The 20,759-nt window shown below is 51.9% G+C and overlaps 5 protein-coding genes across 5 annotated transcripts; 3 read left to right on the forward strand and 2 right to left on the reverse strand.

The window, feature by feature from the left end:
- Positions 1-758: 758 nt before the first annotated feature.
- POX_g08965 (Plasma membrane ATPase) lies at positions 759-3,855 on the reverse strand (the record flags this gene model as incomplete). The annotated part of the gene is made up of 3 exons (XM_050117731.1): positions 759-1,544; positions 1,595-3,336; positions 3,456-3,855. The coding sequence occupies 3 exons, from the start codon at positions 3,853-3,855 to the stop codon at positions 759-761; spliced, it is 2,928 nt and encodes a 975-aa protein (XP_049965875.1).
- A 581-nt stretch (positions 3,856-4,436) lies between these two features.
- On the reverse strand, positions 4,437-6,405 carry POX_g08966 (uncharacterized protein; the record flags this gene model as incomplete). Its single annotated transcript, XM_050117732.1, has 3 exons — positions 4,437-4,690; positions 5,535-5,641; positions 6,173-6,405. The coding sequence occupies 3 exons, from the start codon at positions 6,403-6,405 to the stop codon at positions 4,437-4,439; spliced, it is 594 nt and encodes a 197-aa protein (XP_049965876.1).
- Positions 6,406-9,973: 3,568 nt separating this feature from the next.
- On the forward strand, positions 9,974-10,216 carry POX_g08967 (uncharacterized protein; the record flags this gene model as incomplete). Its single annotated transcript, XM_050117733.1, has 1 exon — positions 9,974-10,216. The coding sequence occupies one exon, from the start codon at positions 9,974-9,976 to the stop codon at positions 10,214-10,216; it is 243 nt and encodes an 80-aa protein (XP_049965877.1).
- Positions 10,217-13,787: 3,571 nt separating this feature from the next.
- POX_g08968 (uncharacterized protein) lies at positions 13,788-13,997 on the forward strand (the record flags this gene model as incomplete). Its single annotated transcript, XM_050117734.1, has 1 exon — positions 13,788-13,997. One exon carries the CDS (start codon positions 13,788-13,790, stop codon positions 13,995-13,997), a length of 210 nt encoding a protein of 69 aa, XP_049965878.1.
- A 4,838-nt stretch (positions 13,998-18,835) lies between these two features.
- On the forward strand, positions 18,836-18,988 carry POX_g08969 (uncharacterized protein; the record flags this gene model as incomplete). The annotated part of the gene is made up of 1 exon (XM_050117735.1): positions 18,836-18,988. The coding sequence occupies one exon, from the start codon at positions 18,836-18,838 to the stop codon at positions 18,986-18,988; it is 153 nt and encodes a 50-aa protein (XP_049965879.1).
- Positions 18,989-20,759: the final 1,771 nt, after the last annotated feature.

A 20,759-nucleotide genomic window follows, 5' to 3' on the forward strand; every position in this document is an offset into this window, starting at 1 on the left:
GGAGATGCTAAGAGAAAATGCAAATTCATAGCGTTTGTGGCTTTTCTTCAAGTGTCATCTGTGTATGATAAGAAAGAGTATCTTCTTGTTAGAGTTGAGGGATGAAAGAGTAGACGGAATGAGGCTGTGTCTTGAGGGTATGATGGGAAGGTGCCACACTTGGATAGTCAACCCCCAAGGCCCCGGAATGCACAGGAATTCAACCCGACGGACAATGGGAGTAACCTTTTTTAAGGCAAAGGGGATAGAGGCGACAAGGTATAATAGTACCTACGACGGTCTAAGAGGAAAAAAGAAGTTTACAATGCACAGTAAATCATTTGAAATCCTTCGATGGCTTGAACTAACTACCACTATTAACGACACGCATACACGATGAGAAGAAAAAAAAGGCTCGCAACCCATTCAGCCCGAAAGCCAAGGGGGGAAGCAAGCAATAAAAAACACAAAAAAGTCTATGATACGGGGGGTAAAAAGGGGGGTGTGAAGGGAAAAGAAAAAGGCGACAAGCAAAAAAGCAAAAGCCATCTTTTTCCTTTCCTCACGGTATGCAATGTCCAGATGGTTCGAGCAAAAACAGAGAACAGACGGGATCCGCGTGGTATCGATAGAGCAAGCGGCACGAAAGGACGAATGAAAGATTGGGAATCAGAAAAAGGAAATTGGATTATTGATCTCGGAACAGGAGCGAGTCAAGGGAAAAATTAACCATTGTGGGAGATGGGTAATGTCAAGGTGTGCAGCGGAGCGCACAACCTTTACTCATCCTCCTCAACATCATCGGCGCGAGCGCCGAGGGTGTAGCGGGACTTGCCCTCACGGTCAACCTCGTGCTCAATGGCCAGCTTGGACAGGTGAGCAATCATGTTCTCGATCTTGGTGTCAGCCTTGGAGCGGGTCTTGCGGCCAAGGTTGTCAAGGGCGGGGATGATGGTCAGGAGGTAGTAGGCGACAGCAATGATGACAGTGACACCAATGGAGTAGGCCCAGATGACAACGACGGTGACGATGTCGACGTGGCCGTTCTCGGTGAAGTAGGCAGGGTCCTTGGGGGAGGTCTGCTCGAACTCACCACCGGACAACCAACCGAAGAGACAGAAGAGGGTGGCAAGGACATCGACAATGAAGATGGCAATGACCAGCTGCCACGAGGGCCAGGTCTTACCACCACGGGTGACGAAGATGAGCCAGTTCTCAGTCAGAGCAATCTCGAGGAAGAGAATCTCCTGAGGAGAACCCCAGTTCTGGATGAGACCACCGTTGGACAAGAAGAGAGAACCACGAACGATCCAGGTAGCGGCAGCGAGAAGGACACCGAGGATGACGGAGATGACCCAGATCTTGGGCAACTGCCACTCGACGGGACGGGCCTCGAAGTGAGCGTTATCATAGGCAACGGCAATGGTGGCAAGATCGGCGAACAGGGCGATGAAGACGATGAGGTCGGCACGGACAGTCTCGTTGATGATGATCATGGAGGTGACGAGGTAGATCTCAAGGTGCAGGCAAAGGGCGATACGGTACTGGATGTAGGCCTTCATACGCTGGAAAATCTGACGGGCAAGCTTGATGGCATCGACGATGGTGGAGAGACCGGGGCCAGGAAGACAATATCGGCGGCAGCCTGGGCAGCCTCGGTGGAACCCTCGACAGCGATACCACAGTCAGCCTTCTTGAGAGAGGGAGCATCGTTAACACCGTCACCAGTCATGGCAGTCAAGTGACCACGCTGCTGGAGCATCTCGACGACCTGGTACTTGTGCTCGGGGAAGACCTCAGCGAAACCGTCAGCCTTCTCAACGAGATCGTGCTGAGCAGAGCCAGCAAGACCACCGTGGATCAGACGCTCAGAGTCGTAAACCTTGGTACCGAGAGCAAGCATCTTGCAAGTCTCCTTGGCAATAGCGATAGCGTCACCAGTCAACATCTTGACGGACAGACCAAGAACCTGGGCCTCAGCGATGGTGTGGGCAGTATCCTCACGAGGGGGGTCGAACATGGGGTACATGCCCAGAAGCTGCCAGGGCTCACCCTCCTTCTGGACGGCGACACCAAGGGAACGGAAACCACGGCGAGCGAACTCGGTAGCCTTGTCACGGTAGAGCTTGGCCTCCTCCTCGGAGCACTCAGACATGTTCAGGATAGCCTTGGGAGCACCCTTGGCGCAGATGTAGCGGACACCGTCGCAGGTACAGACAGTGGTGATGCGCTTGGAGACGGGGTCGAAGGGAGAGTACTTCTCGGTAACCCAGTTGCGGGCGAGAATCTCACGGGCCTTGGGGTAGCGGCGGAGGGTCAGGATGGTAACCTTGTCGATGGGGTCGAGGTTCTTGACGTTGTGGGAAGAGGCAATGGCGGCGACGGCCATCATCCAGTTGACATCAACACCCTCAGCGACGTAGGGCTCACGGATGGAAAGCTGGTTGGCAGTGAGAGTACCGGTCTTGTCAGAGCACAGAATGTCGACACCGGCGAGGGACTCGATAGCGGTGAGCTTCTGGACAATAGCCTTCTGCTCGGCAAGGTAGGCGGCACCGACGGCGAGGGTGGTGGTGGTGACGACGGGGAGACCGACGGGGACACCGATGATCAGGAGAATCAGAGTGTAGCGGAGGAGAGTGTTCTCAGAGTTCTCGGGGGTGGCGATACCGAGGTGACGGAAGAAACCACCGATCCAGGCGGCGAGAATCCAGAACATAACGAGGACGAGAAGAGAAGTACCGATGTTGTCCATGACAGCCTTGAAGTGACCAGAGTCCTTGGCACCCTGAACGAGAGCGGCGGTCTTACCGACGAAGGACTGGCGGGCAGTGGCGGTGACGATACCGTAGGCCTTGCCGCGCTTGCAACCGGTGGTGTAGTAGCAAGTGTCGGCCATGTACTTGTCGACGGCGAGAGACTCACCAGTGATGGCGGACTGATCGCAAGCAATCAAAGAGACACCCTGGTGAACCTCGCGAGAGTCCTCATCGTCATCCTCGGCCTTCTCCTTGAGAGTGTCATCCTGGGAGCTGATGAGGTACTCCTTGTAGGCCTCGAACATCTCGGGCTTGGAGTAGTCACAGATCAGGCGAACATCGGCAGGGATAACGTGACCCTCCTCGACAACGACGATATCACCGGTAACGAGCTCACGGGCCAGGATTTCCTCCTCCTGACCGTTGCGAACAACGATAGCGCGCATAGCAATGTCACCCTTGAGAGAAGCGACGACATCGGCGGCCTGCTTCTCCTGGTACCAACCGACGAGAGCGTTAAGCATCAAGATACCGATAATGACACCCAAATCGATCCAGTCACGAAGACCAGCGGCGAGCAGGACAGCAAGTTCCATAACTGTAAGGGAGAGAAGACGAAACATGTTAGAGAGTCATGATCAATGACGGTATCCCCGCCGCATCTGGATGGCATGCGGATGGTCGCAGGATTGGAGGGGGGGGATGAATTCTGCTCACCATAGAGAATAGGACCACGGAAGTAACCAATGAACTGGACGAAGATGTTGGTCTTCTCAGTAACCAGCTCGTTCCAGCCACACTTCTTGCGGCGGGGCTCGATATCGGAGGAGCTGAGACCGGAGCGAAGGTCGGTCTCGAGCCACTCGTCAGGGCACTGCCAGCCCTCAACAACACCATCACCCTCCTTGGCCCAGAACTTCCAGAAGGGCTTCTTCTTCTGCTTGGTGCTCAGGGCAGCAGCGCTGGAGGTAGAGCCACGGCGGCCATCGCGGGCAGTCGAAATGTAGCGGTTGAGAGCTGAGTACTCATCGAGGCTGCCGTCGTTCACATCACCGGCATCGCGGTGACGATCGCCGTTCTCGACGTCGGGAGCATAGGAGATCCTCCGCTCCGCCATTGTTGCTGTTGCTTCGGCTCACAAAGCTTCGGAACCCAACGATCTGAGCAGATGCAATGACACCAACACACAATGGCAGGGATGGCGTGAGACGGAATAGTCCTATGAAGGGAAGAGAAAAAAAGGAAAGGAGGACGAGGGTGGACGGGGACAACTTTATAACACCTCTGAGGGGGGGTTGTGGGAAGGGTTTGGAAAGAGGCGTGCGAGGAACCTGAGGGAACGGACACCAGTGTGGATAATGGGGCCTTTTTCTGTGAGGGAAATAGGAAATGGGAAAAAAAAAAGAAAAAAGAAAAAGCGCAGAAATGAATTAACTGGATTTCTTTTTCTTTTTTTTCCCTGGGACCCGAAAAAAGTCTGAAATGGCACACTTCCCAATGAGGATTAGTCGCGGATGGGATAGGGAAAGCAGGAAAAATTAAAAAATAAAAAACAGAGGTATGGTATTTGACCAGAAAACTGGGTTACCGCCGGCCCTGGTTACTATGGGGGCCCGGCTTGGTTGCTGGGGCATACCATTGTACTGAGGACGGGGCTCGTCCACTCAACGCCCAGCACCGCTTGCGGTACCTGATACTCTAATCTTGCTGCCAAGTCTCGATAACTTTCCCTGCGTGCCTCCCTTGCCCAAGTGCCAAGATCCCATCACGTATTTGATCTGCCCAGAGGTCTGATCCAGCGTGGGGAGAGAAGCCTTGGCCGATGGGAAGGGGGCGGGGGGAGGAAGGCAAGAATAGATCGGTTCTGATGCCTGTCTCAATGCAGACCATGTCCTTTGCACCCTCCGTTGGCCCATCTCCCAGTATGTCTGCGTGAGGTTCTTCTACGATACCTGCGCGTCGCCGGCACGTCAGTGAGCACGAGTTCGCGCTCGGAGAAAGCAGACCGAGAGCAGCCACTGACACCCACACTGTGTCCGATTGGGTCGGCTGAGTGGATTTGGTAACCGTATTAGGCTTAGTGTGGTGAATCATAACATCCATGATACCACTCACGGTATCGCACCGAAACCGTTGTGGGAGAGCACTAGACCTTTTGTGGGATAGGCGAAGACGAGTGAGCCAGAAGGGAAAAGAAAAGGGAAAAAAAAATTCAGACTCTTCTGGTCCGCGACCGGCACTGGTCTGCCGAGTACCACACGAGAGATGTCCTCAGTAACAAAAGCAGTAACATCGGTACAGTCGGTACAGTCGGTAAGGTCGGTACAATCGGTACAGTCGGGTGGACTCGGTGTCCCAGACTGCTCAGGGCTACCATACTGTCTGTACTTTGTATCACACAGGGCAAATCTACCCGCTGAGACGCTGATAATTACTTGTTCGGACTACCCTCACGGAGTCTTCGCCAAGTGCGGTGTTCCCCAGCTGCTTCCAGCTTGACTATGCGCGATTTTCTCTGGGGGGGGGCGCGTGTGGGATAGCGAAATCAGAGGGTGGTAATCTCCCATCCTGCCCCCCTCCAGACTTTTCTCTTCCCCCCAGACGAATGGATAAGAGATTGGAGTATTTGGCACGACTAATGCAATTGAAAAGGTTCATTAAAATCAACGTAAAAAAAACCTCCAAAAAAAAGGGCCTTTTCCCTAATCGCTCGTGAATCAGAAATTTGCCCGTTCTATCCGAGATGGATGGAGATATGATATGTCTGTACCTGAAGGATAGTTGTTTGTACCTCACTGTGAGGACCATTGGCACCTGAAAAGGCGTGCATGATTGTAATTTTCTGCCTGGGACGGTGGATATGACGCCGGTTTCCAATGGTGCAGAGGCTCCCCTTCAGTGCTCTGAGATATCAGTCAGGGACTGTAGCGGGAGCACTCGTCTGATCATGCATACATGTATTGATCAAATATTCGACGATCCCCTCCACGCCGTCGCACTCTACCAGGTCACGAGGCAGTAGGCATGAGTCTCTATGGATGTCCATGATCTGACAGTCTCAGGTGTCTAGACGGACACTCGGTCAACGTGGATCCCAAAGCTTTTACCCACGATTTAAGACAAAAGACTGGCGATGGAAGCATCTCTACATACTCGTCATGGAAGGCGTTAGAGTAGCCTCGTCGGTCAGTCCAGCAAATGCAGGCAGATCATCAGCAGTGAAAGGCCCTCAGCGGTCTTCTCACCCTCACCCTCGCCACGGTCATATTCCATCCATTTGAATCCATTTCTCCAGTCAAGCAAGGTGGTGAACCTCGCCAAATTTCCACCGATGCATCGCCCAAGTTGCCGTTTTTCTCTTTACGTCTATTGACGCTCCATTTTTGCCCCTGGTTCCAGATTGGACTCGGCCCTGGAACTCTGATCATGCATACAGCAACCTCTCTGACGGGAACAACGTGGCTACACCGCACGTTTTGGGGATTTGCCCCAGAAAACGGAAACTTGTGGATGAGGTCGGATCCAATGTTGAGATGGTTTCTTGTTGTTGTTCCCTTTCCAGCGTCTCTGCGCTCGGCATGATCCAGACCGGCCATATCTTCATTTCTCTCCTCTCCACGCCACCCCGTCTTTCCCGACCGAATTCTCCAAACATTGAACTGGGCATGGTCGGAGACCTCACTCGGACCAAGGCCGGAACCAGCCAAGACCACGCCCAAGGGCAACGATCGCCCCCCCCCCCCCCCCCCCCCCCTCTCTCTCACACTCACTTGTGGGAGGTGTATTCGAGGCCAGCCGTTTGCTTTTCTTCCCTCAGGCTCACTCCGACGAGTCGATAGTGTGGCACTCGGGATGGTATGCGTCGCCTTGAGGAGGACACCGGCATGACCTCACATCCATTCGCACCGACGACCCGGATTCAGTGCTGCAATGGCGCACTGTCTCATTCTCTACGTCAAAGGAGAACGAGTGCGCGATCGCGGTTCTTTTCTCTTTCCTCCCTAGTGAGCGCCAAAGCATCCCGTTACTGAGAATTAGTTAGCAATGTGTCGAATGTCACCATGTGGCCACAGTAAGTCATGAAGGTACCAGTCGCCATCAATCATCATGTTCCAATCCACACGAGGCTGGAGCTTCCTACTCAAGATTAGTACCAAAGAAGATCATTATGTCACTAGGTCGACCGTTTTTTTTCCCCCTTTGTTTTTTTGTTTTTCACTTCCCCCTCCATCTTTAGCGATAAAGTACATAGGTCAACTCGAGATGGAGGAATCGCTGTTCAAAAATAATGTCTTTTTTTTTTCCATCAACACATCCCCGCGGAGAGCCATTCACCCTCTTCTTCACAATCCTCGAGGATCCAGACAGTCGCATCCACCTGTCCCGACTAGTGCGCCCGTGGCCCTCCCTGCGTATCTCACTAACCATGGGCGATCGTTGCCCTCCCAGAGTCTCCACGAGCCCGGCGAGGCCAACGCGGCCAACGAAGCGACCGAGTCCGAAGCGTCATTTTATTTGGGCCTCCGTGAGTGGCCAGGCTGACCGGGCACGACTCCGCCCGCGCCAGCCCGACTTCGTCTGGAAGGACCCGGATACGCACCCAATCAGACGCGTCCGGTGTGGCCGATGATTTCATCGTCTGGATAGATCGGCGCACACGCGGATTCGGGTCTGACGCTCAACGTGCGAGTTTTTCCTCTTTTGGGGGAGTCAAAAGGTCGGCGGCGCCAGCGTAAATAATATGACCCTCCACAACGATAATCAGGACTACCGATGGGTGTCACTTCCCTTGTAGCAGGTACCGAGGGATCTGAGAGCTGAGAGTCAAGCCACTCAGAGTCGTGACTAGTGACCGAGTCAGGGTGTTTTTTGATCCCAGTTGCGGTAGCGGCAGCGAGTCACCTCACTTGTTCCCGACTCTGGATCACTAGGGAAAATGAGCGGTCTCGTGAGGTTGCACGGTTCCTGCAATGACATGACGGCGGCTGCAAGGCTTTGCGTCGAAGTGTACATTCAAGTCAAGTTGTCCCTAGGGCCACCCGTACGCGAAGGTTTCGGCTGGCGTACGCCGGCGACAACAGACTCCCTCATTCGAGATGGTCATGCCGGTCTATCAATTCAGCGTCCCGGCTGATCCGCCAAACCTGGTCCCAATTCGAGAAGGGAAAAAAAAATGAGGCTCCATCCATTTTCGCATGTCCACAAGCGAGAGAGAAGTTGGCCGAGCTGGTGCCGAACGGCCCGGCAGGAGGTCAAGATCTGTACTCGTCCATCGGTATATTCTCTTCGGTCATTTCAACGCCCCATCGATCATCGCTCTACAACGGAAAGGGAGGTAGCAAAGGCAGAGTAAGCGAAATCCTATAAAATCAAGCGCCGGGGAAGGTGGCGTTGGCGCCCGCTAGGCCTCCGAAAGAACCACCAGAGGAGGATGCATAGACCTTATTCCAGCAGACGGGAAAAAACTCTCACGCTGACATGTCATGACCTGAGATGACATGGTGCACACCAAAGGAATTGCAAGCCATCCAACACGGATGATGCGCATCCAGTTCACCAGACCGTCTGCTAAGCATCGCGACAACCTCGCCTACGTTCTGCGATTGGTGCTCTCTCCACCTTTTGGGGCCCCCTCCATCCAAACCCTGTAGGGCCAGCGCAACTCAATTCAAGCCCTGTCCATTTTGATCCAACCACAACTCGGCTTCCACGTACAAAGTTGCACACTGCACGTGTATGGCAGTTCTCATGTGGTCCTCCCCCCAGTAGAAATAGGCCCACTCTGTGCTACCGAGCGAATGATGGAAAATTCGAAGTCAAGGTTTTCCTCTCCAGCTGGTCCCTAGGATATCATCCATTTTCTTCCAACAGGACAATCTGTGAGTACTGCTGTCTACCCCCTCGTGATGAAAAAGCATGTTTGATCCATGATAAGCAAGACTTGATTCCTTTTCTGGAGGTGAATCCCCCGCTCTCCTTTTTTTTCCTTTGATTGACATCCGGTCTTTGCCAGAGGTGGTGTCATGGGGAGCGGGTGTCGAACCATCGGCACGGTGGTTTACCAACATGGATGGATCTTGGCAGTACTGGGACGAGGTCACTGGTGGAACTTGGGCGGCTGAAGCGGTACACTCTGGGTGACACCTTGAACGGCGCCACAAACATGATCAATCTGCTCAAAAAATGGTCTATAGATGATGCACTACGTATTTGGACCCGATGCCCAGAGCCCTGTCGAGACTAGAATCTCGCCCTTGACGTTCAGAAAAAGGAAAAAGGAGTGCCTCAACTTTCAGTAACGTAGGTATGATGTACCATGATGATGATATGATCGCTTTGATCGCCGCCCAGACCCGGTGCCTTTGCACATTTGCTCTGCTGTGTCCGTCCGGTCCGACGCGACAAACCACCAAACCTGAGGCACCTGAGGCAGCACACACATTCATTAGCCTGCCGCTGTACATACACCATCACACCCACGCACAGAGGTAGCAGTACTACACTGGTGACCATTAGCCACTGACTAGTAGTCAGTGACTACTACCCAGCAACTACTACCTATGCACCTTTCTTCCACACCCATCATACCCGATCTCTCTTCCTCCAAATTAACCATCAATCGAGCATCTGAGTCCCCATCTCCAAATGTATATAAATCCGTACCGAATTGGCGACTCGTCTTTCCCTATGACCCTTCGTCCGAAACCTCGCTCCGGTGAGGACGGCAGCTCAAACGGGACAAGACAAAGTCGTCAATCCAATCGCAACCCTCCAAGTCGAGGGGGACAGATCCGCATGTGTACAGGAGCTTGTTTCGGGTTCGCTTGATAGGTGACTTATTTCCAGCACCCGCCCCCAAGCCAAGTGGGCCGGTCTATCTCCTGAGCGCGGCAGACGGAAATTGGCTTTCGAAGGCGGGAGATCCAATCCCCCCCCCCCCCCCATTCACGGGAGAAGGGGAAGAGGAGACGGGAGACCGTGAGGGACAGAAAGAGATGGTCGAATTAGCTCTAGCTCTAGCTCTAACCCTGGCTCTTGCTCTAGCTTCTTGGTTTGAAAGTTCTGACTTTGGACCTTGATTGACGGCTACGACTTGCTCTGTTCAGTAGGCCGATGGGATTTGATCTAATGCGTCGTGGTGGAGTGAGGTTTTCTTGAAAGGGGAGAAAGGACTATCATGTCTACTTTATTACCAATGATATTCCGATAGTGAACCCGAGTTGACGCGAATGCCCATGAACTACTCGTTACAGACCTATATCCATCCATATGGATTATCGGATACACCCCTTCGTGGATATTTTGGAATGTCCGTGATATGGCCCGTGCAGGATCATAAAAACGACAACATATCATCCATAGACATGTTTCCGCTTCTCCAGCAGCACGCTTTCCAAGATCCTTTTTTCCCATTCCTTCTCAAGAGAAACAAAGGTAAGCTCCCCTCGGCCGGCTTCAGAGCTCACGCGACAGCCTAAGAACTGTACTGTACCTAGATCTCTAACCGTAGTATCGCTATAGGTACATCCCGCCTGGATCATCCCACCCCTGCAGGTCTATATTCCCCCCTACCCATGCGTAATCTTCAATGCTTATAAGAGCGATGGAGGCAACGCTTCGTCCTCCAGGGACCCCGTGCGAGCGATTGGGGGATTCTCGGGGGGCAAATTGAGTTACGATCCTTTCTCCGGGGGAGGGACCGTACTGTAGTTCGTATCTCCCTTTCCACTCCCCCCCCCCCCTTTTTTTGGGGTCAGTGTTGCTCCTCTTGCTGTCCGATATTTCCGAGGGGGGCTGCTCTGGCGGTCTCCGGTCGGAGTTGGGGGGGAGGGGGTGACTGAGTTGCTGATGACTGCATGAGGGTAAGAGGTCTATGGTTCCTCGGGCTGCGTTTGTCACTGCATACCTTGCAGTGCATAATACGTGGTCGAGTCCGAGATTATGCCAGAGATGGGGAGGGATTTTTCTTAGAAATTGCTTTCTTTGACACCTCGGCAGACAATCATCTCGAAGATACAAGATGTGGGTATCTTTGTGTTTTTTTCCTTTCCCAAGTCTGGTGTGGTGGTTACAGTATGAAAGTGCTGAAGTATTTCCCGTCCTGTCATTCGTCACCAAGGATTCTGTTTCGGTCTTAGTCAAATCGATAGTCCAAAAAAAAAGAAACAAGGGCCAGTGCTTCAAATGATCATCCGAGTTGATCGCGGGCTCCTACAGAACCGTCAAACTACCTTTACTGTTGCTTTTGTTTTCGTTTTTGGCGTGTGAATTCTCTCAAGTTATGTATTTCTTTAATGCTATATCCAAACGGATAATATCATCCAGTCCAAGACCAAGATCCAGAAGAGGAGAGAAAGGGAGCCGCAATTGAACCATTGAAGAAAGAGGAAAAGTGGAGTTCGTGGACGTGGCAGCAGACCAGTCATGATCCTCCCCTCCCCCCAGCATCTCATCCCATCCCATCCAGACCCGTCATACATGGTATTCCAATTCCACCGCGTCTTCTATCCAGTCTGTCCGTCTCTTCCTCGATCTCGCTTCGACCGCACCTGAAAGAAGAAACTTGACCGGCGATGGAGATGGAGCCTCGACGGCGGAGTCCGCTTATCGTGTGGACGGGAGGAGGACATTGGAGTCGTGTCGCGCGGTCCACACTATGTTTCAATACGCTAAGCTACATCTACACGGGGAGTGAGTGGTACGAGGATTTGATTGTCAGGTACATTTCAGTGCCGTTCTGCAATCCATGTGGACGGAGGTATCAAATTGGAGACGGACGAACAGGGAGACACGACGAAAGAGAGAAGAGAAAGCAAAAAATAAAAGTGGAGAGCTCTCTGGTGAGCTCCAGCTGTGGCAGCGGTAGACCCCTCGGTCTGGATGGACTCCCCGGCACGCATTACCCGCGCCAGAAGGACAAACTTACAGCTTGTGGACGCGGGACTGGAGAGGTGTGCAGACGGAAAAAGGATACAGGAGTGGAGTCGCCCGAGATGGAGATTACTACCAAGTCGAGTCCGGCGCCAAATGGGTCAGGTACAAGTCCGGAAGCATATGCAGCGGGAGTTTCATGATCGTGAGGATAATTCCAGTCGTCCGGATGGACTAAAGGGATGACGAGATTTATTTTTAGGGGGGAGGTTGAGGAAATTGGTGTCTTCAAGGCCAACCTTGGAGCTAGATGGAGGTCAATTCCCTCTTTTGGAGGGAGAGGTTTGGGAGGATCGACGGGATTCAACTGAGAGCGTCAGGAATGAGGAACTGCTCACTGCTCTTGATCATGATTTCCCGATGACCTTGGTCCATCGTGAATCGTACATACTTTTTTTTTTTGGTAAACTTTGTAGCTGTGGAATTCGAATCCAGCGCCGGATGAACATCAAGGTCAATTCGTTGAAAGTGACATACTGTACCAATATGAAAAGCCCAAGCTACATGTGAATGGTGTCAAAGGGACAAAACACAGAGATCAAGAACGATTGCTGATTCTCCACCGTTGTTCCGTGGAACGGCTTCAAATAGGTGGAAAACTAGCAGTGTAGCGTTCCATATGTGATGCCAGCTCCAGCGCCCAGTCCAGGAAGCCAGTCGGTTTCCCGACACGCCGTGGGCTATAAGGATACCACCGTTCGCGCAGACCTGTGCTATTCAAAACTGCGGAAGCCTGCTGAATCTCATCAAGCTCCTTCTTTCAGAGAATCTAGATTCCACCGGGAAGATCTGAGATTTCCGATCTCATTCCCACCCGACATTCTTCGAACCGGGGGCAAGCATGTACCAGTCTGCGATCTCCCCCCGCCTCCCGAAACCATCCACCTCGACGAAGATTCAAGGACGTCTGACCGATGCAGAGGTTCACAGGCTACGCTGCATAAATACGAAATCAGCATAGAATGCATCTCGAAAGGACCCTCGTCTGAAAATACCCCCCCCCCCCCAAAATGGATGAACTAGACCAAAGTAACCACGACAAGTTCTACAAGACGACAAGATCATGCTCGATTCAACGATGAAACGAAAGAGCGCCGCCTGGGTCTTGGGGATCCTCCAACTCAAGCTGCGCATCGCATCGCATTGCATTGCATCACATCACCGCGACCGTTGCGATGGAACACCCTCGGACGCATGGATGAGGCGCATCCCGAATCACGGTGCAACTCGATCATCCCCGGGCGCAAGGATCGTTTAGTGTCCGTTCCACCTTCTTCTACGCAGCCGATATCGCGGATCAAGTCCGAAAGACTCCTCTCTCTTTTTTCTTTCTCTCTCTCTCTCTCTCTCCCTCGCTGGGTCAGGAAACTGCACCCTGCTACGCACACGCGCACCCACAGAGAGAGAGGGAGGGAGCGCGCGCGCGAGAGAGAGGTTGTGTGCTATTCGTGGACGACTTTGACACCGATGGGTTCAGTACAGTCCTTGAATGCCCCTTTTGACCAACAAATCCCAATGACTGGATGACACTTCTCTTTCCAACTCCCGGGCTTCCCCGATCAACAAAGATCACCCTGCATGACGCATTGCATCGGGACCACACGTCTAGCAACATTCATCTTCACGTTGCGCTCATCCATTACTTGGCGGACCATTCTTACCCCCCCGGTGCCCCAGAGCATCTCCGAGTTGAGTCGGAGAAAACGGCAGAGGCCGTTTTGTTGCGTTTCGTCTACACGAGGTCTCCGGACCTTGTCATCCCGGTTCCTCAGCACGGGCGCATTTCATGCATGCAGATGAAAATCCCTCACGACTTGGCTAACCTTCTTCTAGACCCGGGCCCAAAAATGTCCGGGGAAATACGGACAAAGCGTCAAGGCTTCTCTATCTGGTACTGATTCGATCATGATAGAAGAGTTGGGTTTTCTATGGTAGGCAAATTAAGGGAAAGGAAATTTTTAAATTTTCTTCGCATAGAGTTTTGTAATTGAATGGATCGCCTTGGGACGCCAATCAAGCGCGAAAACACCGAATTGACTTTTCTTTTCTCTATCATCTTGACACTTTGGAGGAGAAATGATTTTTTTTTTGCCACGCCGGTCACCGCATGGCAAGACCATGAAGAAGATGGAGATGGACGATAGACCACCGCCAGGCTTGGCTTGGGGCACTTCCTCTCGAGGGCCAACGGGAGAGGATCGATCCCTTGTCCTCGTGCTCTCGGATTTCCATACGCGGGAAGAAGTCGATCTTTTCGAACCTTTTGCCGCGTTGGTTCGCCACCCGGAAAAAGACCCTGGACTTTCCTCGGTACCTCCTGTCCTCTAAGACTTCGTAGAGGATAGTCAGCTCGATGGAGATGTGTATATGCCATCCATTGCACTGCACCCACATGGAAAAGGGAACCCTCCCCGAAGCCTGACAACCACGATCATTGTGTGAGTTAATTTATCTCCTCGGAACCCCCGTTCAAAAAGACAGGGACCGACCGTAGAACAAATGGGCTTGACAATGCATCCACAAATCCAAATCGAGTCTTGCCCGGCATCTCGTTCCGTCGAAAATGGTCGATCAAAACGCCCAAATGTCCTGTCAGACCGACTCGATCACCGACTTTGAAGGAAAGTAACGGTACTCATCCACCCCCTACGGTCCTACGGTAGCCCTGAGACCCTGCAGGACCTGCTATACGCGTAGGTCCGAGGTAGTGGTACAGTCATTTCCCTCCCCCGTCTATCCGGTCGGGTGTCTTTGCGCGTCGAGCAAGTCTGGAGGTGTCACTTTTGTTTCCCCAGTGGGGTCTCCAGAGTACTCCGTCCTTGTGGGTGGCGGGGGGAAGAGGAAGAGAGGGCATGAGACGTGGGACTAGAGCTACAGCTGTTCATCTCCAGTCTCTAGGCTTTTCGATCGCCTCGCCGTGCTATGTACCTGGCTGTTACTTTTTCTCTTTCTCTGTCTTTCTCTTCTTTTTCTCTCTGTCTCTAGCTCGAGCATCCCTCCCTTGATTCGTCCCAGGGGAACCACAAGCATTGTCAAAGAAAGAACACAAAAAAACGACCAAAGGACGGATGACCTAGATTCGCAGACCGACCGATGGGACGGATGAGCCGACCGAGACGAGACGACTTTGGAATTGAAGCCGACTCCGACTTGCCGACCGTCTCAAGCAGCATGGCCCGTGAATGCCATCAATCAACAGGTCAAGTTACAGAGGGGAAAAAAACATGTATTTTATTGACCAAAAAACACCGTCTCCTCAACTCACCGACACCCAATCTGCCTATCCCCTCCCAAAAAAGAATCCCAGACACATGTACCACTACAGAGACAGAGACACGTCCCCGGCGGGTTCATAGATGAATAGGTCAAGGTATCATGATCCAGTTCCCGGTATGTCCCCCATTCACTCACCTTCCACTCCCTCTACCCTCCTCCATACCTCCCACTGTACCTCCTCCCAAATTTGCCCCAAGTACTGTAGTGTCAAAAAAAAGGAAAGGGTGGAGTAGTAAAAAAAAACAACCGGACAAACCAAAGAGAAGAGGAAGAAGTAGACAAAGAACCGGAGAGCCCCTCCCTCCCTCCACCACTCACAGAGTTTTTTTAAACATTTTCCTCCTCCGAGTTTGGTCTCCAATTTTTTTTTTCTCCAGTCTTTTTGCGTCTTCCAGTTGGAGAGAGGCTCCAGGTGCCCGAGATCGGGATCGTCGGGATGGGTTTTCTCGACGTTTTCCAGAAGCCTTCTATCTCCGGAGGGGGTTCCATGAGGGGATTCCATGGGTACGCTGCATGAGGATGGAGGCTGCTGTACGTGTCCTTTTTGCTGTACGACTGTACTTCTGCTTCTGGACCAGTAGTTACCTCATTTCCAGTACCGAGTGGGCATATCCTTTTGGGAGTGGGAGGGTGGTTTTTTTTTTACTTTTTTTTTTTCTCTCTAAATTTTTATCATCCCTCTTTTTATTGGAGGGCTCGTGATTACCCTTTTGGATTGAGAATGGCCTGCTTTACGCGTTTGCTGGTTATCGGGGACGATGGATCTTGATGGAAAATAGACCGTGGTACATCCAACTACACAGAGTGAAAAAAAAAAGTCAAAAAAGTATACTGTACATCTTTCTTTTTTTGCGGGGACTACATAGGCGTCAATAGGGTCAAAAAACCGAGTAGTCCAGATATCCATGACTGATTCAATCTGTTTAATTGTCTTTGAAAGATCCATGTATATCCGACCTTTTTCTTCCCTTTTTCCTTTTAACTCGAGGTCCCGAGTACCATCTCATGTACACATGTACATATATGCAGGCAAGTCGGGCACAGAGAACAATGATACATATCAACCAGTTTAGAATTCCTCCCCTCCCTCCTTCCATGCTTCAAAATCAATCCTTGAATATTCATTCCCATCTGATCTACCACTCAACCATCAGCGACAAACCAAAAACCAAAGTACTCTGAACTATCTCGCCCTCCCTCTCCCTCTCTCTCTCTCTCTCTCTCGCGGGGGACAATTAGACAACGATGCTCTCAAACGGCACAACCCCAAAAAAACCCTCAAATCTCCCACGTCATTGATCCGCGGCGCCGGGGCGGGCTTATCGATGGCCCGTCCGTGGGCGTCACCCTCGCACCGGGAGAGAATAAGAAAAGCAAAAAAAGGGTCCGTGACTTGCATGGACCGGCACCGAACTACCGTCATCGCGCCCGACGTAGGTGATTCCAATTGGGCAATGGGTCTCTTGGGCTGTTGTCGTGGGACAAAAGAACATTCAAAATATGTATGGGGAGGAAGAGAGAGAGAGAGCTAGCTTGTAAAGAGTACTGTATGTAGAAGTATGTGCTACACCTCTTGTATCTACAAATGTACATCTGTTTGTACGTGTGCTTGTGTCTCGTCGACAATTGTGTCTCGCGAGAACAAACGAGCCAAAAAAAAACAGAAAGAAAACGAAAACGAAAAAGACCAAGTGAGAAATCTCGGGGATTATTGATTTCGGGTTCAAGGAAAATCGGTGGGTGATTTGTAGGGACGACTGGATCAATATGTGGGAGCTTCCCACGACAAAATCCCGTGGAGATGCAACACTACTCCTACAGTACTGTGTGCGTGTGTGTGTGTGCGCGGGTAAAAAGAGAGCGCGCGCGCCCCCAATCCAAAAAAGGGCAGCTTGTCCTGAAACAGTCCTGATACAAGTATTGTATTGTACTAGGGCTTTGCCTAAGTGCGGGAAAAAGAATGGGTCAAAAATACGAGCACGAGGTTGTGTACTTTCAATCCGGGCACAGGAACGAAGGGTGTCCCGAATAGGCCTAAGTCAATATTGCAGTACCGTACTAAGCTAATCCTTCTCGATCGAGTAAGAGTCCCTTTTCTGGAAGAGGGCATTGTCCAATGATGGCCTTGGGTTTCCCCCAGATCCACCGATAGAAACCTGAGAGGTGACTGGTCTGTGGATGGGATGACGGTGGAAAAAGAATCGGTGGTCCATCGGAGTGACCTATGATGAAGTCCGCCTTTGCTAAGTCAGCAACGGCTGCCGTTTTTTCCGTTTGCGCCCCGGAAAAAACAGGAACAGGAACAGGAACGGACGGGGGGAGAGAGAGAGAGAGTCAGGGACAGGGGACAGGCACGCAGGCTCAGGTACAGTAGTACAGACTACAGATGGACGAAATGCCGGTCTTGCCAGAGCAGGTTGCACCTATTTTGGACAGGATGTCATTCTGGGTCCTTTTTTTTTTTTTTTTTTTTTTTTTTTTTTAATTCTTGAATGGGTGGTGAGATTGTCCTTTGCAGGAGATCTGCGGTAGGGTAGGAGGGTTGAAGACGCCCCCGGAGCAGCCGATTTACAACTAAGGTGCGGTGCGCGCGAGGCGATGGGGGGGGGAATGGTGATCCTGATGGTGGTCCTGCCCCGGCAGAGTACCCATCTGGCTGATCGTATAACCTCATGCCCGTGCTGGGAGAGGGATTTTCATTCCGGGTTGAAGGAAGACGACGAGGTCACTGGACGTGAGACTGATTCTCACGGAGGCGATGCGTGGTCTTTTTTTTCCTTTTCCTCTTTGTCCGTTGAAATTTTTGATCATGCAGCTTTTAGGCAGACATTCGACAGTGAGATCTTTTCTTGTCTTGTCTTTTTTTTACTTTAGGAACGTCATTGTCTGATGAGATGATGAGGGTAATAGGTACGAGGCTATAATGCCGTGATCTCTCTACCCACACTCTCCAGGTCGGCTGTCAAGGTCCAAGAGAGAGTTTCCGGAGTGCCGGGGCCCTGGCTCCTTGACAGCCCTCGTACGAAAGTTCAGTTGCTCTCCGACAGCCAAGTGCAGGACAGTACAACCTCACAATCGTACCTCCCGTCCAGTCCAGTCCAGCCCGATTTCCCCCCACGATCTCCCTCTTTACTCCGGACTTGGGGGGGGAAGGAAATACATTCGTCGGGTTAGGTCAAGGACGGGCGATCCCTTTTTCTCTTTTTTTTTTTTCTTTTTTTCTCTCTTCTCAATTGAATCCCCCCGGTAGCGAGTCAGCCTCGTAGCTCAATCACCGATAGATACGATTATGCATTATTAGCAAACTCGGTTTCTCATCACCGTGAGCCCATCTGTTATTTATTCTGGGGGAGGGAAATCATGATCACCTATCGTGTCGAGGTATTATTCGTATTATTCTTTTTTATCCCTCACTCCGAATCCACCCACTTCCACTCCCCCAGCCTATTTTCCCACTAGGGCTTGACCCATCCCTCTTGGCTCGCACTATGCAGCCGTGTACCTACGTTAGCGGCAAAATGTGGGATACACCCGGTGGGAAAAACCCCCCCACGCCAGATGTACACTGTATGAGCTCTCTCTCTCTGGCCTTTTTAATTGGATTTCCTCCGTCAAGCTTGATTTGATCCAATGGGCCTACGAGGTAGGTATCCCGTTCTGAGGCTCTTCGTACACCGAGGGCATGTACATTGACCAATTGAAATGGAGTTTTGGATTTCACACGCGAGTCAGGAACAGGAGTCTCGGTGAGTCGATGCAAAATCCTCCACTCCGTTCAATGTCTGCCCTCTCTGCATAGATTGCAGTGCTGTCGAACGAAGGAAAAAAGAGAAAGAGAGAGAGAGAGAGAGAAAGAGAGGGTGCGTGAGGGTGTATGTGTGCGCGCGTGGATGGGTGTCCGAATTGGGAAGAATCCCATTCGAGGCCGGATGGGTCCAAGTTCGACCTTCACCGGTGGGCCAGAGAAGCCTCGTGCAGGAAACAAGAAGGGGAAGACAAGAGGCGTCCAAAAAGGGAAAATTGAAAAAGAATTCTTTTTTTGAAAAGAAAAAAAGGGGAAAAAAAAAAAAGAAAAGCGAGATACGCGCCCCACAGGACGATCGCCCTGCCAAATCGTCGCTGCCGGTGCTTGGCTGACGCGAGGTGGTTTCTTTTGGTTTGGTGTTTGTGGTCCTTTGACACGGGAGTACCTCGTCTAGTGTCGGTCGTGTGGGCTTCAGAGTGGACTCTGCTCTGGAGAGGATTATTCCAATGAGCTTCTCCAAGGAACAGAGTCCCTGGGTCGCACCCAGGTCCAGGACTACCGAAAAGACCGAGTACGTCCTTGAACGAATAAAGAGGAGGCGATCGGGACAAGTTGACCGACTCATTGGTCCATGAATGTCAAGAGTAATTTTGGGTTGTGAGATCCTCCTCTCACCGAACAGAGACACTGACACAGCGACGGGTCAACGGGAGGGTTCGCAAGGCGTGCATCGGTCTGGCAAGTCCGAGGCCGAATGGGTACGCCTGTTGCCCGTTTGGGGAAGGGAAGAACCATCGTGAGGCATTTTTGATCGGGGCGTTTCCGTGTAGCCCGTGCAGGAAGGGCGGTCGCATGGCACTACGACGGCTTGGGGGAGATGCACCGGGATGTGCATGACGCTGCATCAAGTCCCGTACGAGGCGGAAATCAATCGGTGAGACCAAGGATGGCAAACCCCCGGACCGAGTTGGATCTACGGGGCGAGGCCATTCAGAAACACAAACTACACAGATATATAAAAGCTGTGAATCTTGACTACAGAGTGAACGATGAACAAGAACGAGCGTACGGTGCCGAGACCACACCACTCGAGCCTTGTCGGCTAATTTAGCCCCAGACCTCCTGCCATCGTCCCCCCGGGGGGCGCGCGTAACGCGCGCCAGGCTGTTAGATGGATCGGAGACTAAACCTGAAGCTTACTGCCACATGAAGACGAACGGTATATCCTTTCCACCACTCAGAGATTCTGTATGCAGACGTATTATAGGGCACCCTATCTGGAGGTAAAGCTTGTGTGTTCAGGACGTGTCGGAAATGACTTTGACAGGCTCTGGATGTTCGGGTCTCTTGGAGAGATGGACCTAAACGATTGCTCAACGGAGTGCACTCTTGGAGAAACCAGTTCAATCTGTGAATTCGGACCTGCATCACCTCGACTCGGGTGTCTCTCTCTCTCTCTCTCAGCCATCTAGTCCACAAGAACAGCAACAAGTGAGAATCTTCCCAGTTGTATGTCGTTGTCTACTTAGTCACACCGTGCTCCCGAGTCTCCAATATCGAACTGCAACTCGATCCTTGGAACCAAGCCGATAGATGAAACAAGCCCGTTGTAACTTGAACCTCCCCTCCCCTCCCCCCCCCCTTTCTCTTTCCCCCAAACACACCCAAATGTATACACTCCCTGTCCAGACAGGTGCCCAGACAAGAACTCAGCGGCTGTTTTCTCAGTGACAAGAACCACGCCGCACCCGGTGCACCCGGTGATCCATGCGTCCCAAGTCCCAAGGTTTGTGCCCCGGTCCCTCGTTTGAAAAACTCGCGGGTTCGTCTCATTCGCTCGGCCCCGACCAGGGATCGACAAAGGTGGTCAAGTGGCCAAAGTATCGGTGAAGGAGATCCATCCGCCAAAGTGGACACAGGGAGGGGGAGCTCCTGTACTAGTCTTGGATCACGGAGCTCTGTATCTGCCGTAATGGGTAGGTGTATGGTTGAAAAAGGTCGTTGCTTGGATTTTTTTGGGAGCTGCACATGTTGCACATTACAGGATGATGGGATACTCTGTTGAGATT

This window comes from Penicillium oxalicum, chromosome VII (assembly GCF_001723175.1).
Source record: "Penicillium oxalicum strain HP7-1 chromosome VII, whole genome shotgun sequence".
NCBI lineage: Eukaryota > Fungi > Ascomycota > Eurotiomycetes > Eurotiales > Aspergillaceae > Penicillium > Penicillium oxalicum.